Raw genomic sequence first — 18,597 nt, forward strand, 5'->3', positions numbered from 1 at the left:
TCGGTGCCTCCAGGGTGGTCCACTGACTAGACAAGAGTTTCATTTTATCCCAGTGTGTGTGTGTGTATGTGTGTGACTAAATGACTGACATGGGGTTGCATTTATTTTGGCTTAACAAGATTGAAAGTGACATTTTACATCAAGGAGGGGGCAATAGAGATGAGAGTGAAACTGAGAGAAATGGATAGAGAGAAAATAGGTGTAACATACACAAAGTGAACAAAAACAATGCTGAGTCTTTCAAATTTGTGTGATACTCAACACGTAGACTCAACAGTTATAATTCTCTGAATTCTGTGTGTTCTCTCATGTATTTTACAGGATCCAACTTTGTGACCCGGAAAATCAGTCGCTCAGTGGCTAAGATCCATCTCGGCCAACTGCAGTGCTTCAGCCTTGGTAATCTCGACTCCAAGAGGGACTGGGGCCATGCCAGAGACTATGTGGAGGTACTTCTTTCTCTCTCTGTCTGTCTCTCTCTCTGTCTGTCTGTCTCTCTCTCTCTCTCTCTCTCTCTCTCTCTCTCTCTCTCTCTCTTTGTCTCTCATGTTGCAAAGAAAACAGAAAATCATTATCTTTAATGATCTGCTGTAGATGTCTTAGAGTAATGAAATCCTGTAGTTTTTTTTAATAGTTGTAATTTCACTTATTTCCTACTTTATTTTATTCTAAAACACCCCAAATTGAAACCAGATCTCATAAAATGAATATTGTATATAACACAATCTTTTGATTATTTATTTAGTAATTTCTGTTTTCATCTGTTTAACAAATGCAGCTATTAAATAACGTATGACAACTGCCATAGAAAGTGTTGCTATTACTAATAGTGGTTTGTAAACCCAGTAAACCTTTTCTTTCTTGGTTGCCTATGTCTTTGGTGGTCTCACTGGTTGTGATGTGAAAGTCCTCTGCTCCAGCACAGGCTGTGTGGGAGGTATGGAAGGCATTTAGGAAAATGGAGGTGTTTTGTACTGACTGTGGCTCTCTGTGAGACCTATGAAGTCCTTTGAGTCACTGAACTCCAAAATAGCAGCAGAGAAAAATGGAGCCATTACTGTCAAACCAGCAACTACAGCAAGTGAGCAAGGTGTGTGTGTGTGGGAGAGTGAGTGAGTGAGGATTTTGTGCAGAACAGGCAGGGTTCCTGAGAGAGTGTTTGTCTAAACTCTTGAACCTATGCATAGTTTTGCTTGGTCTCGATTTGTATGAGGTATTTAGCTCTTTGGAAATTGAATATTTTGGAAAAAGTCCTCCACCACACAGACTAACAATCAGACAGCCTAACGATCAAGTTCATAGGGGGTGATTGTTCACCCCCCCCCCCAACCAATTCTGACTAGTTTAGACTGATGGGAGATTTGGAACTTTTTTTAAATCATTTTTACACAAATGATATAAGTTAAACACATAAACAAACAAAACCAATACACTTTTTTTTATCTTAAAGCTTGTACTGTCCATCTACATGAATCATTCATGATTTAGTGTTGGACAAATCTGTTAACTGTAGTTAGCCTTGCAGCTGATGCTGACATAGTCCTGTAAGAAATCTTCTGTCACAGCTTGAGTAGGGGATTTTTGCTTTACTTTTAAGTTGCAACATTCATTTTGTCTTTAATTATGATGTAACAGACATTGGGGGAGGGGGGAGCATCTTCATATTATGGTAGCATTATAGTAAATTTACAGTGCAATATGCCTGCACTGTGTACTATGCACTAATAACATGTACTTCTGAAGTGTGCCTTGGACTGAAGAAGTGTACACTTACTTTCTGGTGAATGTAATTAAAGACTAATTTAATTTTTTTCCTGATGCTTCTGATTAATTATAAAAGTAATTATTAAAATAAAAAAAAATAAAAAATTCCTCTCCAACTTATATTCCAAGTTCTGATCCAAGTGTAAGATAACATTGAGTGTGTGTCTGCGTGTACTAAGCATGGGAAAGTCTGTGTGTGTGTCTGGTAAAGAGGATGGAATTTGCTGTTTTTTAAGGGGTGGAGAGGTTGGTTTGGTGGGCTTTTGGGGTTTAAACTCCTGTGGCCGGCATCCAGCAGGGGAAATAAACACAGCTGTGAGTTGAGGCCACCTTAATCTAAGTATGTGTGTGTGTTTGTGTGTGTGTAGACTCCTGTCATATACGCTGGTTTGAGAAATTTAAGCACAAAAAAAAAGCACTGTGTTTGACTGGTGCTGTAACATTTGTAGAGTGTGACATTGAGTAATGTTTTTGTATGAGCATGAGTCATGTTAATGATCAGGTCTTAGGAAGTGTCTGATGCACCTAATGTTTAATGGCTGAATTCAAATAGCGATTACGTTTTTAATCATGATTATATATTATAATAATACATATATACACTGTAGCTCAATATGTCCACTGCAAATTACCGGATGTTGCCATTCGTACTTCCATGGCTGAAGTGCCCTTAAGGAAGGCACTGAATCCCCATGATTGACAGTCCTAAGTCCTGCACTAAATTCAGGTCAGTTAGATATTGATAATTAGATACAGAGCTATGTCAGGTGTGTTATTAGGCTTATTTACGTGTGTTCCAGTAAAGATTCTGTTACCCTGGGGGGTGTGTGTGTGTGTGTGTGTGTGTGTGTGTGTGTGTGTGTGTGTGGCAGCAGCTGTCTCTGGGATTGACAAGGCCTGAGTTCTTCCCTGCTGTGCTGAGGATGAAAGCACATGCTCCCCTTTCTCTCTTTCTGTTTTTCTCTCCTCTCTTCACATGCCCTCTGTAACCAGAATCCTCAACTTTCCGAGTATCACACTGGGTGATGAGGGAGGGAGAAGGAGACAGAGGAGAAAGAACAGAGAAGCAGAAGGAGGGGGAAAATAGTCGTGGTGATAGAAACGTAGCTAGACAGGAACAATTGACATGGATTTATGCTCTGTGGCTCTTTTTGCCTTGCACACACTGTCTAACCTGGCTGACCGTGTGGTCACCTTTTACTTCGTCTCCCAGTATTTGGGTCAAAAACCATCTTTATATCTCTCTGCTCACGTCCCTTTATATTTCTTTTGATTCATCATCAAGTTAAGTCTTTCGTTACAGAAAGGTTACACACTCCCTGTCTCTCTCATACATCTCTCACTTTATCATTCAGTGTATGCTGCATATTTTACTGACATCTCCTCCTGTATTCAGTGGTATGGGATTTGTCTTTTTGCAACTTTTGAACCAAATTAAAAAAAAAATCCTTCTCCATGTATTTGTGGCACAGAGTGTCTCTGTAGGTCTGTGTGTTATCACTTGCAGAATTTTAAGTGTTGTCTTTGGTTATTATTAGATGGAAGTTTAAACACTGTCGAGCTACCCACAAAAAAGTGAAATATATCTACTATCCATGGGATTCCATCACCCTTGCATGAGGGTAGAGATATACTTGCTGTTAACTGCGTGTTTGCACCATGGCTATCTCAGAAAATAAATGTGACGCGTGTGCAAGGTGCAGTACACGTGTAAACGGTAGGGGCAATGCAAGCAATTCACAGCATCACAATGACTTTAAATCACAATGTTTTAAAGAAGGCTGTGTCAGAGCCAAGTCCACAATTCCCCGGATCTTTCTCTGGTCTGACCTCTAGTGGAAGCCTTCAGTTACAAGCGTAGCACATAGGCAAGTATGTAAACAGTTACGTTCATGACGGAGACAGTTGTCTACGCGAGCATGACCAAACAGCGCACATATCTCTACCCCTTGTGTATCTGAACTCCTCTACTGACTGATTAGACTAACAGGGCTCTGTTTACAAATGTGACACGGATAAATGTTAGGGGTCCATAGTTATGTTTTGTTTTATTTTTTATATTTAATTTTCTACCAACCCAAAATCTCCATCCCACATTGTCCTACGTCCAGTGGCTACTGATGAAGGGCTAGTGGATGACTAACACATCTATGCAGAAACTGATGAACTACTGTCTTTGACTTGGCACCTTCATGGTGGAATAAAAAGTAGGTGTGCCAAATAGAATGGCCAGTGAGTGGTTACAGTGTTTAAAATCTCCAGAAGCACTGCTGTGTCTAAGCAACTCACACCAGTGCAACACAAACTTTGTGGAAAATATATAGCCATGTATAATATAAATTATATTGAGAATTATTACAATAGTGTAGTACTGAATTTATTTTCTATGTGATAGAGAGCTGGCTGATGAAGCAGAAGGCTGTTGTACTAGTCAGCAGAGCTGTGTGCTGTTTGCTTTTTTTTGCCTCGGTTAGGTCATGTTTCCAGAAATACGGGAAAGCAGCACTTAAAACCACAACACACTGTTTTTGGCCCATAGGACACATTTTCTGCCATATGCCGTTAGCTTAGTGAAAGTAAACCATGTTAACAGGTTGTGAATACATTGTTTTCAGCTTTTATTATTGTGAAATTTTTGAGGTGACAAGTCAGGAGACCCCTCAAGTCATTTTTATCCTGACAGAAACAAAACTTCTATGGAGGCTTATATTGAGTTTGTGTAATACAGTACACCTCACTTTCTACAGAGCCTTCCAGCCAGAGTCACTCAAACAACCTGAAAATAAGCCTCCGTACCTCAGACCAGTCACACAGGTGTGTATGTGTGTATGCTTTTTTGACCATTTGCATCTATGTGTGTGTTTGAGTTTTGGTTTGACTCTGAAAAGACCCTGTGTGTCCATTGGAGACCAAGAGGAAGTCCAGACCGCACCCTTTGAAGTCATGAAGGCTTCTGGCATGTGTGTATATGTGCGTGCACTTGTGTGTGTGTGTGTGTGTGTTTTGCGTGTACACTTACGGGAAATGAAATATCCCACATCAATCATTTTTTTCCACTCATAAATTATTCATGCTCTCTCTCTCTCTCTCTCGCTCTCGCTCTTTCTCTCTCACAGCCTGGCTCTGTCTCTATACTGCTGTAAGTTTGTGGTTAAACCTAGTATTGTCCCTCTGCCTCAGTTCCACCTGCTTTTTTTGGCTTTATTTAACTGTCTTAACTTTGTTTCACACACATTCATGTTTTACATCCCTTGTAACTTAATAATGTAGAGGGGCCATTCCAAACTGCTTGAACCTCTTGTCACTGTGGGAAAACCAAATCGTACACAGAGAGACACACACACTGTATATTTGCTTTCATTCACAAATTCTGTTGTATTTTACTGTTTCCTGCAACTTTATATATAAAAAAGAGCGTGTATGTGTGTGTGTAGTATAGCAACAGAGTCCTTGGACAAAACTCCCGATTCTATATTTGCCTACCTCTGTAAATTGTTCTGTGTTGAGGTATCTGCCAAATGTAAATGATACAGCTTTATGAAGTCTTGGCATTCTCTCAAGCAGCTCCCTAGGATAAGGAGTATTCTAGGATGATTTATATTTATATATACACGTGTGTGTGAATTTTCTTGACAAAATTGAGTGGAGGAACAAGACCTCTAATATAGCAGTGCAGAGAAGGAAGAAAAGGGTGTGTGGGTGTGTTTCAGAGGGCAGGAGGCTGTTGGCCAAACAGGCTCTGTATGCAGGGAACAGTGCAGCTCTGTGGCCAGTTCATATTGGAAATGTTGAGAGCATGACTGTGTCTGTCTGTGGGGTTGTTGTTGCACTCTTAACCTCACTATGAGCTAAATGAGTGTGTAGCTTTGTGTGTTCTTTTTTTCCCCACCCTTGAGACTGTTGAGCATTGACTATTGTCTTTATGAAACAGGCCTGTGACGGATTGGTTATAACAGGCAGTGAAAACAGTTGCATCAGTAGCGTGTGTATGTGTGGCACTTTGCTGAATCAAAGAATCTTTTACTGCTTGTCTGAGGGTATTTGGGTTGGAAGGAAATGCAATATGGTGTGTGTGTGCGTGTGTGTGAGAGAGAGCAACAATATGCAAGTGTGTTAAATCCTTCAGCAGCTCCCTGCTAATCAGTCATCGCCAGGACAGCAATGACCAGCTAGACCTATGTCTGTGCGATTGTGTGAAATTCCTGTACAGGGTTATGGATCATCTGCTGTAATCTCTATGATGACAGCCTTTAGGCATAGCAAAGAATAATGTTGCCATAGTGATGCTGGAGTATGTTTGCATCTATACCGTATCTAAAGCTTCTGAACTTGTGCTAACACAGGCAGTTGGCACAGAATGAGAGAAGAAGAGTAGGTTTAAAATGCATGAGAATGGTAGGCAATTGGATCACTATGAAGGTAAGGGTGTGTGTGTGTCTCTTCTAAGATGTGGGCAGTGTCATCTCCCTCCATCTATCTGTCAGTGCTCTTGCCTGAGCAGCACAAAATAGTCCCGGCAATGACGACAGCTAAATGTAACAGCCTCTGTGTGACTCCACGTGTGTCTGAGAGTGCAGGAGACACAGAAGGTGATAAGTGACTTAATGACTTTTTTACATTCACATCCACTGAATGTAATGGAGCATTAACTGACATGTTTTCAACAGCAACTCCTGGGACCACATTCACCTACCTTATCTCTAGCACCTTACGGTTCTCAGTGAGTGTGTACGAGCTATCATTGTTTTTAAAGACAAAAGTGCCCTGGGAAAAGCAGGGCTAAGCTACAGGACAAAAAATATATCAGCCGCCTTTTTATAATGATATGGTGTTTCCAAACCTATAACCATCATGGTTTAAAGCAGACAAAAAACATTTGTATTGGGCTTACTAATATTCAGGATAAGCTATATATCCAGATGTTTGTAGAAATTCACTTTGATCACTGGTTTCTTATGAAATCAAGTGTATTAATAGGGAATTTGTCCCTTCACCCCTTGCTGCAGTAACAGCCTCTGTGCTTCTCCCAATGATTAGCTCTGTATATTAAAGCATTGCTGTGAGGATCTGATTGCCTTTAGCCTCAAGAACTGTAGTGAGGTCAGATACTGAGTTTGGATGATTAGTTCAGGATCACAAACACCACTCCAGCTCATCCCAAAGAAATTGATTAGAGCTCCATCAAACCGTCCCGAGAATATAAGGGGTGTAGGGAGTAACCAAATTAATTTTGTTTCTATGCAAAAGAGTGAAGGAGGCATGATGCAGTTTTGTTATGGTTGGCCCTGGTTAAAATGTTTTTTATTTTCTATTCTGCAATTCTGCACTATTTAAAATGTGTCGATTTGACCAAAACATGTCATTGGACCCGTGGCATTCAAATTCTACAAGTATATACATTAATGGGGTTTGACTGTGACCTCACAACCTGACATTGTAAAGAACTGTGTGTATGGTCATGTTCATACACACAGACCGAAGCTTGTAAAATCATGTGTGTATGGGTCTTATTATTAACCTTGTTAAATTGGTCTGGAAGGGTACATGATAAACTCAACCCACAAGCTCACCCATGTGTCCTTTCCCAACCCCATCTGACCTGGCTGGTGCTCTCTCTCCATCTGGTTCTACTTTACCCCTCCCTCAGGGCCGGGAAATAGTTGGAGGAGCCTTTGTTTCCCCAGGGGCGCATATCACAGGTGCACCACCGCTAGTCTTGAGCCTTTTACATTATCCTTAAACAGGAGAAATAACAAATATCGGCATATCAGAAGAATCAGGACCCTCTTACTCTGAGAATTCATTTCTGTCTTCTTGTTTTCTACTTTTGGTCACACACAGTGTGAGACCATGAAGGTCAGTCTTGTTTAACCGCAGTAGAACTGGAACATTTTACCCATTAAACATCTTAATGACTCAGCAGTCACAACTCTACACCCAGGCTGTTAAACATCTCCAAGCGCGCACACACACACAGGCCATCCAGATGTGGGCAGTGATGCGTTGGATTGGATAATAGGTCAGGGGTTTCTCTTTAGAGTCTTCAGGCTATAGGTCAAACACTGCCTTAACCTACAGAGACCTTTGTGTGTGTGTGTGTGTGTGTGTGTGTGTGTGTGTGTGTGTTGTCTGCATGGTAACATATGACCACCCAGATTTATCCCAGGAGGTGGTAATCCCTTGCCTGGTTGTAAACGATTGCTCGTGTTTCCTCTACTGGTCATTCAGTCCTTCATATATCTGGAGCTGCAAGAGTTATTGGGGATACACACGTGTTGTGGAGACTCTTAGTTTATATTGGACTTCAAGTTTAGCCCTTTTTTTCCACAGTTTAGGACAGCTCAAAGGCTGAAGGCAGGTATAAATACACAGTTGGATCCAAATGTCAGAGACTTTGGTTGTCTGAGGGTTTTTTTTTTCCTCAAACTGAAGATTATACCACAGTTAGTTCCGACCCTGCAATGTGATTGGCTGAGAGACATTCCAGGAGTGCTTACATTACACGATAATGGCACTCTGACCGAAGTTCTTCTGGTATCACTTCACAAAATACGTGTAAATTAGCAATGACTTCAGCGCTAACAAGATAGTGCTGTGTCTGGACTTTTTCACCCAATGGGGAATATGTTAATTTTCCGCTGCAATTTGGCTTGTAAATAAAAGAAAATCATAAATAAATTAAATCAAAAAGTAAATTATGATGTGGTTTCAATGATTGTTTTTAACTCAAGTCGAGGTGTGTCTTTGTTTTTCTTCGCTGCTCTCTTTTACCAGCTCTGGAGCGATACTCCAAAATACTCCCTTTTAACTTAAACAGAGAGAACTTTTAAGAGGTTTTAATCATTTAGTGTATGATATATATCACTACAATGTGAATCCGCTGTAAAGAATGGTTAAACCATGACACTTTAGGGACTTGATGCATTTCTCTGCTTCTGTTCTGATTTTGACAGAGAACAGCTCTGAATAATGCAGCCTTGTTTTCCAACAAATCTGGTGTGAACATGGACCGGCTCGCTGGGGAGAACCAAAGTTCAAAAATTCTTTGGGGTCATCGCACAAGTTAGCTAAAGATCCAGAGTTCGTTGAAAAGAGCAAAAAGAATGTGTGACGGAATGGAACTGTTTTTCCTCACGGAAGGTTGATAAAGAAGACTGTGAAAATGATTTGTTTGTTTATCTTAAATCTTAATAATAAATGGCGTTAATGAACTGTCGTATAATCGTAATAATACACACGAGGTTTGTGCTATCTCATTTTTTAGCATTCCCTCTTGTGTATTATGGCTTAATTCTACACCATTGAGTCATAACAAAATAGAAGGAAGTCTAGAAGGATGCTGCTGGGTCAGTAGTCGTCATCGGCTGATACAGAATTCAAAACCTACAATCCGAAGCAACCTAGATTCGTGTAAGTACTATTGGAAAGAGATGCGTCAGTGGATCTGACAGAATGTGGACTGGCAATGCCTGTTAAATGGTTTGAAAGTTTCCTCTGTTGAAATCTCAGGAAATGAGGAGCGGCTAAGCGCTCGATTGAATGAGTGCTTCCGGCTTCCTGCCGATACAGGAAGCTCAGGCTTTTGGAATGATTGGATTTGATTTTATGTTGGAGTATGTACTGTAAGGTTTGAAACAAAGCCCTGTGCTGTAATTTGTGGGGTTACTTTTGAGGTTAGTGATTTTAATATAGTGTCCATTTACAATGGATTTTTGTTTTTCAGATCTGCTCAGTAATATCCCTGAACCCAGAGCTTCAGCAATAATAGCAGCCCTGTTTAAATTTGTGATAATAATAATAAAAAAAGAAAAAAAACAGTAACAGAGTGACACCTCTGTGTTGGCGACTGGAATATCAGATTAACTGCTAAATTAGAGCTCTAACCGGCAGCTTTATAATAATAGTGTTGACACTCTACCTTCAAAATTAAAACATAATTTAATTATAATGCATACAAATCTGCCAGAATATCTGAGGAAAACTTCTCTCAGGGCTAATGTCTGTTGTTTTGACTCTGGCATTGATTTGGCTGAGGCCACTCTATTAATTAGTCTGGTAATAGGTGAAAATATGTTGTTTGTTTGAACATATTTTTAAGAGTGACATAAATGTCCAGGTTATGAGGTTTTGATCTGAACTGTCTGGGAGACAACAGGGAAATAAACAGATACTTTGTCCTCAATGCCATTTAAAAAATAATAAATAAATAAACTTGTAAAGTAATAGACAAAATGCATTAAAAGACGTACTCTATCAATTCAGCTCCAGTGGCTCAAATTGGGGTCCTTTTTAACATCAAAACATGTTTCACTGTGCTCTGAATGTGCATTGCGTGTGATTGTGTGTGGTTTAGGGTTCACAAATATGCATGCAGTATGTGAGAGACAATGAGAAATTTGCATGCCAAGCAAGTACAGTAACTGATTTTAGGGTTTTGTTTTTCATGTTTCTGCAATGGCCTTTTTTGTGTTAATCAAAGACTCATTTGGCTCATTTCAGCCTTGGCCAAATGCAATCAGATCCTGACACGAATTTAGAAGGGCTTGCCAGAATTACACTGACACACAAACACACACACACACACACACACACACAGCTGGACCATGTTAGAACTCTGTACAGTAGCTTGCCCTCTCCCGACTATTAGGTATGTTCTGTTCTGCCAGTTTTGTTCAGAATTTATAAAATACAGGTGTTTCAAAACCACCTCCTCCCTCAAAGACAAGACAGACACACACACCCACACACACACACATATGCAGTCTGTCTTCCCTGTCTCACACACCTACACACAGCTTGAACACATCAGTCTCTCTCAGCTGCTCGCTGAAATTACAACATGTGATTCTGATTTCAGGGCCTTCGTGTCCAATATGACAAAAATGTATTTCATTATAACTTCATATATATAATTCAGCTTGTCTGTCTGCGTCTGACAGTATTGCCCCACCACGGCTCAGTCTGTGTGTGTCTTCTGTTTCTGTGAGCTCTGTTTTGTGTGTGTGTCCTGTGACGCAGGGGTGATTGATGAGTAAAAGAGCTTGTTTAATGTGACTTGAGTGTTGTAGAATCCACAGTAGCACAGAGATGTTCAACCAGCTGATCGATGAATTGACTGAGAGTCAAATGTGAATTAAATCTAAAACCTGTTCTCAAGGGTTGGGGAGAATGAATAGATATGTAGATCCAATATAATTCTGCCTTGAAAGATTTTGTTTAGATGCAAAAAATATTACAATCAGACATTACAAGTGATGTACAAGATTTGAATCCAATACACTTTTTATAAAAGTCTGAGAAAGTTTCTTCACCTTTTGCTAGCTCTCTGGTCTGTTTGTGATCTGGAAAAAGATCCAGTTTTTATACGTAGACCTGGCTTGGTAAATGGGAAACATGCAGTGTCTGAGACCAAACATCAAAATGCTATCTTGCCGATCAGTGACAGGTGCCATTCTTGTTAATGCATGCATTTATTTTTCTAAATTCAGGAGATTGTGGCTAACTTTTTATGTAAGTAAAAGCATACCCAGAGTGCTATAAGAATAAACAGCTCATGAGTTACAAATGAGTTCCCTTGGTAATTTAAACCACTGAAAAACAAATAAGGTTTGATAATTTATGGTGGTAAAATTGGCTTATTACCACTTTGGACACAATAAAGCAAATCTTACTTAAATTTTACGTCGGACAAATGCAGAAACAAATGACAAAGTTACATAAAGCATTATTGTATCAGACTATTATGTAGCTCTGAATCCAGCCTAGAAATACGTACACCTTTGCACTGTGTAATGTACTGTTCTTATAGGTTTAGAATTACTTGCTTATCTTAAATATCCATTTCACTTATAAGAAATCCATTTTCCCTAAGTTTAAAACTGACCTATTGAACTATGTACTGTAATTCTGATATTCTGAAACTCATTCCAAATGTGCTTCATGCTGAGAGACAGCGCAGCAGGGGAGGAATCTGAAGAGTGCGAGTCATGAGCGAGTAAAAAGACTCCTATTTCTAAATGTCATCATTTTCTCCTGAAGCTTTTTTCTGGCGTTACCTATAAGACCAGCATCTGTGGTACGCGCAGAGAAGGACATGTAGAGTTCATTACTAACACACCATGATTTCTTTGTTGGTCTGTGCCCATGGGAGTCAAACGAATAAAAGAATAAGAGGTTTATTCCCTGAAATTCTCTTTGTGAGATTTTCCATACCGTATTGTATTTGGATTGATTATTTAGCACCTAACAATAATTTGAACACTGCTAGAAACTGGTTTTGAGTCTGCACATTACTGTAACAAGAACACGACATCCATTTACAAATTGGAGAACTAATAAAAAGCAGTGTTCTCAATACTGACCTCAGTTGTGTTTCCAGGTAGTGATGATGATACAAAAGAAAAAACTTTCAAGACAAATAACCTGATAACAAGTCATCCTTAATAAAATTAAACTTTTTTTTCTTTATTTCAAGAAATCAATAATCATTCCTTTCAGACATCACAGTAATAGTTATGAAATTCTATGTGGACATAAATTTTCATTGTACATTGTAGAATGACAGTACAAGCATGTCACGTCATGTTTCTTCTTTTTCTCTCTCCCCCTTGCTTTCTATCGCTGTGTCTGTGTGACCTTTTATTAGACCTGCTTGTGTAATACAGTCAGAATTAGAAAACAGACCATTTTTAAGGTTTGCTCCTGCAGCCATCTTAACAGTTATCTTATCAAAACAGCACATTCCTCACATACCTCCTTTCTTTCTAGCACCTTCAGCCAATCCCCACACACCAAACACACACACGCGTGTGTGTGTGTAGGGTTGTGGGTTGTGCCTTGTTGGTGACGTACTATTTTTCCTTTTATGAGGAGATGTGAAAACATTCAGCAGGAACCACCTTCACTGTACCTGCATAAACAGCTGTACACACCTGAAAACAACAACGATCTCGCTCTCTCTCTCTCTCTCCCTCTCTCATTCTCTCTCTCTCTCCCTCTCTCATTCTCTCTCTCTCTCTCCTCTCTCTCTCTCTCTCTCTCACACACACACACACACACACACACACACACACACACACACACACCCCCTGCACACACTCACTCACTCATACTCTCTCTCTCATGTGTATTCCACTGCTCTGGATTGTGTGCCAGGCTGCCAGATCCCCTCCTCTCTTAATGAGGTTGATTAGTACATTTTTACACACGCACACAGAAACACACTCGCATAAACAGCTTGGTTTGGAAAGTATCCCAAAATTCCCTTCCTCCAGTATTGTGTTTTATTGGAAGCAGGGCATTGACGTGTGTTTTAGTCATGAAATGCATTCCTGTCATAATGTGGAGTGTTTGATGGAAAGGTATAGAAATAAGCCTCAGTTTGAATGAATGCAGTATTATAAGATGTCTGTTTAAAGTCGAGTCTCAGCTGTATTGTCCAGACCTGCACACGCATGATGCTGCCACAACTGAACGGGTTTATGCTGTTCCTCGCTCATATTGTGCTTGGTCTCCTACCAGGTTTTTATATATATACATATAAAGTGTTCAGACTCTGTATATTGCTTCTTTCTCCTAATCTGTAATTGATCAAACTTACACACACTAAGTCACAGAATACAAACCACTGCAAAATGAAATCAATAAAATGTTTAATCTTGTTACGATGCGGCTGTCAAGAGGTGGGATGTATTAAGCAGCAAGTGACGAGTCAAAGCGTTAAAAATGAGGCGTTTTTAGGTACTTAGGTGGTTTTGTTGTGCATTGCTTGGTACCTACAAAAAGTGGAAGGACAACCAGTGTGCCATCAACAGGGACCCTGGAAACTAATGGTCATTTAATGCACAGAGGAGCCTGTGTCACGGTCTCTCAGATTCTTGTTTGTTCATTGTTCAAATCATTGTTGAGTATTGACGCGTTCGCTTGGTGCATAATATATCCTACCCCGTGATAAGTCGCATTGTAATGATTATTATTATTCACTACATCTGTCGATCGTTTTAATGTTCTGGCCGACTGGTGACGAGGAACCAGCCATAAGAGGCTGCCATGAAAATGTACTATTCCACCTTAAATGGTGGAGCAGTAACATTCTGTAGCCCATGCCTCTATTTATTCAATAATTCAGCACTTGTCTCTTGCTCCTAAGCTTCTTATTTGACCTTAAACAGTGCAGCTATTGTATGTTTGTTTATAGCTTAATTTAGTTGTCAAACAATAATGTAAGTGTACAGAAATTCTTCCTTTTATTCAGCACATTATAATTATTTAATTCAGATAAAAGAAAACAAGACACAAGCAACTATTTTTTATTCTTTTTTTTTTTTTTTTGCCGACTTTTGTTACATCTTCAAAGTTCATCATCAGAAGGGGGTTTTCTTAATCTTTAAACCAGAACATCTCTCTCTAGGGGCTATTGCTGCACCCCTGTAGCAGGAGAGTATACATGTTTACAGCAGATGTAACAAGGGCTTAATTTTTCATTTTGGCAGGAGAACCACTTCTGCAGTGAAGTTGAAAGTGTGTCCTCATGTGTTCATGTGTGCATTCTTGTTTATTACTTGTAGGACAGTGAAGTCTTGTTTTTTTCCATTCGCTTTGTACTGTCCTTGTGGAGCGTGCGGCGCATGTGTGCACAAATAGTTTGTCCACACACCTGCTGCTCATTTTCCAATTTGTAACCAATCCATTCTTGACAGCGGACTAAATGATGCTGATAACCATCTCCACACACACACACACACATTATTCTCTTCTTGTACAGCTGACTGCAGACTCAGTATATGCAGATATACTGCTTTACAAACTTTACAACTTGCTTTACTCCAGATATATTAAGAGGTCACTGTCATTCTCTTCATTTTGTATTTGATACTGGTTCTGAGTTGGCAGCAGTAAGATGGAGTCAGAGCAAATGGCCAGTGTAGAATAACACTAATAAAGTTCACAGGTGATCGGCAGTCAAGAACTCTGCTGATCCTTGAGGCGTGTGTGCGTGTGTGCGTGTGTGTGTGTGTGTATGAGTATGGCCGTACGACAGCCTGTCTGCGCTTAACTCAAACCACCTGCCTTAAACAGAGCACTTCTGTGCTCTGCACAAAAAAGACTGACTGTGTGAGCATTTGTGTGGTGTCAGGCTGGGGGGAGGGAAGAGGGGAGCATTAAAACTTTCAGCAGTTTCAAAAATAGACTTCCAGAAAAACACAGAGTCCTAAGAACTAAGTGAGGCCTACATTCTCACCTGCACTCACAGACCCCATCCGAAAAAAATGTGCACGCAAGTGTGATCTGGTTTTGATTGGTCACTTTGTTAGCAATCACAGGTCACCTGAAAGAATTGCGCCTTACTATGAGGAATTCTTGGAAAGTCATGTTAAATGGAACTGTATGTGTCTGTTTGCATGCGTGTGTGTGTGTTTCTGTATAATGCTCGTATTAGTGTGCGTTTCAATGCTTGGTTTAAAACATATGTTTTGTATTGCAGAGCGAAACCGAGATACTGTTTACAGCAGAACAACAGACTCGGAAAATGTAAACACTCACTCCAAAGCAGCTCAGCAATCTGTGTTTGTGTGTGTGATTTAGACGGAGAACAGGGAATTAGCAGAGATGTAATATCTTCCCTTAAACAGATTTTCTGCTTTTCCTTTTAAACAGTGACTTCCACAATTTATCATCGCATTTTGTCCCAATTAGACGCCACTTGTGCTGGGTGTGATCGGTTAACTTGTCCTTTGGACTGCTCAATTCATGCACTGTTTTGAATATGATGGTGTTCTCCATGAAGTTAGTGGAACACACACAAACACAAAAACATGGAAATAAATACGCTCACAGTCACTCTCTCTGCAGTCCAATAGAGCAGCATAATGTCATAATTGTTGAGAATGTGCTACATCTTCATCTCCACAACTAACAAAACAGGGGGGGCAGTGCTAATGCATTGGACTGAGCATTATTGTATATTGTAACTACTCCACTGTTGGTCTCCTCTTTGCTTTGTTTCGTGTGCTATTCTTAAATTGCATTGCTAAAGACATCATAAATAAATATAACCCTTAACCTGCCATAGTTTGGCTTTGTTTTTAAAGAAGAAAATGAAATCAATACCTGCAGTAAATGCTTTTTCTGCATGGAAACAAGCTTCTGTTTTTGGAGTCTTTTTATGTCTTCTACCTCTTAAAGTTAACAAAGTTCTGGAGTACTGCTGTTCTCACAGCAAAACAATCTCTTAAGGTGGAACTGTACGTTTGAATAAGAATCTGACTGGTGCTTTTTCGTGGTTGAAGTTTAACTTGCCTGTAAGTAACTCAAGCTGTTTAATTTAGTAGCACTTTTGGAATGCGTTTACTTCCATGCAATTAGCAGTCTCTTGAATTTGGAGTCAGTTCTATGACAATTAAAAATATATCAATTATATACTTAGAATCAAGAGCAGAAAGTATATGTTGTGAATGCAAAGCAGAAAAAAAAATATAAGAAATATATTTAAGAATACTTGTTTCTCATTTTACTCTTGGCAGGTATTTGATCATTATTTTCGTTTGCATTTTGCCATTTTTTGGATTTTACTGGTAAGGTCTTTTGCTTCTGGAATCTCCTTTTGCTTTTTTTTCTCCTTAGAAGAAGGCATTCACCTTGAATCTCCACTGGTCACTGATTTTGGACTGACAGGTGCTCTGAAACCTCCTAGAGGGTGTAGGTGATTGTATAGCTGCCTGCTTTGGGTATGAGGGAGCATTTATTCCAGAGATAGGAGAAAACTGAAAGTACTTTTGGGTGTTTCCTTTCTTTCTTTATTGATCCTCAATGGCACAAGCAACCAGTCTGACTCATACAATTTAACTCCGCGGTGAAATTGTGCCTAATCCCCATAGCTCAGGAGAACTTAGGGCTATCAAGCATAAGTCTGCTGTGATGGATGGACAGGAAGGTCAGGCTGATAAAGGAGGGACTGGATAATGCTTTTCTCCACACTCTTTAGTTAATGTCCCCCTCTACCTCCTCCTTGTGTTTTGGCTCACTTTTTATAATGCTGCAATAAGTCACGGTTTGATTTGAAACTGAGAGCTTCATGTGAATTTGAGAAAGAACATACAGCACACACTGTAACGAGTTTTTAACTGTAGAAAATGCTACACTTTCTCTATACCACAGAGCTTTGGAGGGGTTTTGTGTGTGTGTGTGTGTGTGTGTGTGTGTGTGTGTATTCATGTAAGTGTGTGTCGTGAACAGGAAAGGGAGTTCTGGCCTGGGCCTCTCAGCTGTCCCTCACAGTGGTAATGATCCAGAGCAGGAGAGAGTTGAAGGAGAGTTTTGAGAGAGATATGCTATAGAAAATAGGCTAAAGGGGAATGAATATAATAATCTCTAGTTCTCCTAATTCAGCGCACTTACCTAAACCCTGCTGTTTCAGTGCTTGTGCCAGTGTCTGGAGATGATCTGGCCCTGACAATCTTTAGTAAAATAAGGGTCTGTGGTACTTTACTTGGATTTCTGAGACATGCCTCACAAATACTCAAGTGCAGCACCAGAGTGATTGTGCTTGTTCCTTTTGACACAGCAGAATTTGTAGTCTGCTCAAAGTTAAAATTCAGGAGGATTGTGTTGCAGTGAAAGAGGATTCTTTCACTTGCATTAACTACAGTCATCTAAAACAATCTAAAGCTTCCTTCCCATTGTGTTATACACAGAAATGAGATTTAACACCAGTCAGTGTTTCTATAAACATAAATACAGTGGCATGTTGATGTCTTCAGTGAATTACACCATCTAGATTTGTTAAAATGCATAATGCTGTAAGTTTATATGATTCTCAACTGGATGAAATTAGCAATCAATAAAAACTAATAAAATTCAAACAAAAGTTGCTAACAGAACAATTTTTTTTCACCTTATGGAACTGGCTTGAAACTCACTCACACTGTAAATTACCCATTTTCAGCTACACTTGGTCTTTCCCTCTTTTCCACTCCCTTCCTCTCTCTCTCTTTTTCTTTCTCCCCCTCTGTATCTTCATCTTATTTCTTTTCTCCTTCATTCCCTCTCCTCTTTTCCTGTGTGTCTGGTATCTTATTTGGCCTTGATGGATGGAGCATGTGAGTGGGGTCTGAGTGAAATATGAGGGAGTGTGAATGTGGCTGGTTTAGCTGCTCCCACTGCAGCAGATAAAACGTGCTGATGGGCTCTTTATCCCACCGTGGAGCACAGCAGGGGACGAGCGGGAACTAGGGGCTTCTTTTAGCCAACTGGCTCTGAATCTGGGACTCTACTACACAGCAGCATCAGCCACAGTGGACGCGAACGTGTGTATGTGTGTGTGTGAGTGAGAATGTTGAATGTCTATTTTTGCCTTTGTGAGAGAATGAGTGATCTTTTTTGATCTTCACTGAATCCTCTGTAATTGCAGCCATTTTCCATTCATCTCTTTTCTCTTATCTGTTTTATAATCATTTTGTGTGTGTGTCTGTGTCTGTGTGTGTGTGTTATGAACACTTGGACCTGGGAACTCTTTACTACACTCCCACAATTAATATCCCAGGAGGCTTTTTTCTGACGTCAGGACAGTGAGGGGTATGTGTGTGTGTAGGATCAGAACCACATGAAAGCACAGATGATCTGTCTGGATTTATGAGTGCAGTGCCGTTCAGAATTTAGAGACGACAGTTCATTAGTTTATTATTCAATCCAAATGCCTATTTAGTACTTTTTATTTATCTATTTATTAATTTATTCGTTCCCGGTATCAGTGTAAAAAATTCGTAAAAGAATGTGATCAAGTTCAAATGTACAGCCAAAATATGTTTGTGACTTTTATTCTGTGTTTTATTAGTT

General features: G+C 39.8%; 1 protein-coding gene across 2 annotated transcripts in view; it reads left to right on the top strand.

Annotated features, from left to right (window-relative positions):
- gmds (GDP-mannose 4,6-dehydratase) overlaps positions 1-18,597 on the top strand; it is a 55,033-nt gene that overhangs the window by 24,839 nt on the left and 11,597 nt on the right. For both annotated transcript variants that reach the window (XM_066677817.1, XM_066677818.1), the window contains one exon: positions 322-449. In XM_066677817.1, coding sequence (XP_066533914.1) covers positions 322-449 — 128 coding nt within the window. The remainder of the gene's footprint in view (positions 1-321; positions 450-18,597) is intronic.

The sequence above is a fragment of the Hoplias malabaricus genome, chromosome 7 (genome assembly GCF_029633855.1).
Source record: "Hoplias malabaricus isolate fHopMal1 chromosome 7, fHopMal1.hap1, whole genome shotgun sequence".
Classification (NCBI taxonomy): domain Eukaryota; kingdom Metazoa; phylum Chordata; class Actinopteri; order Characiformes; family Erythrinidae; genus Hoplias; species Hoplias malabaricus.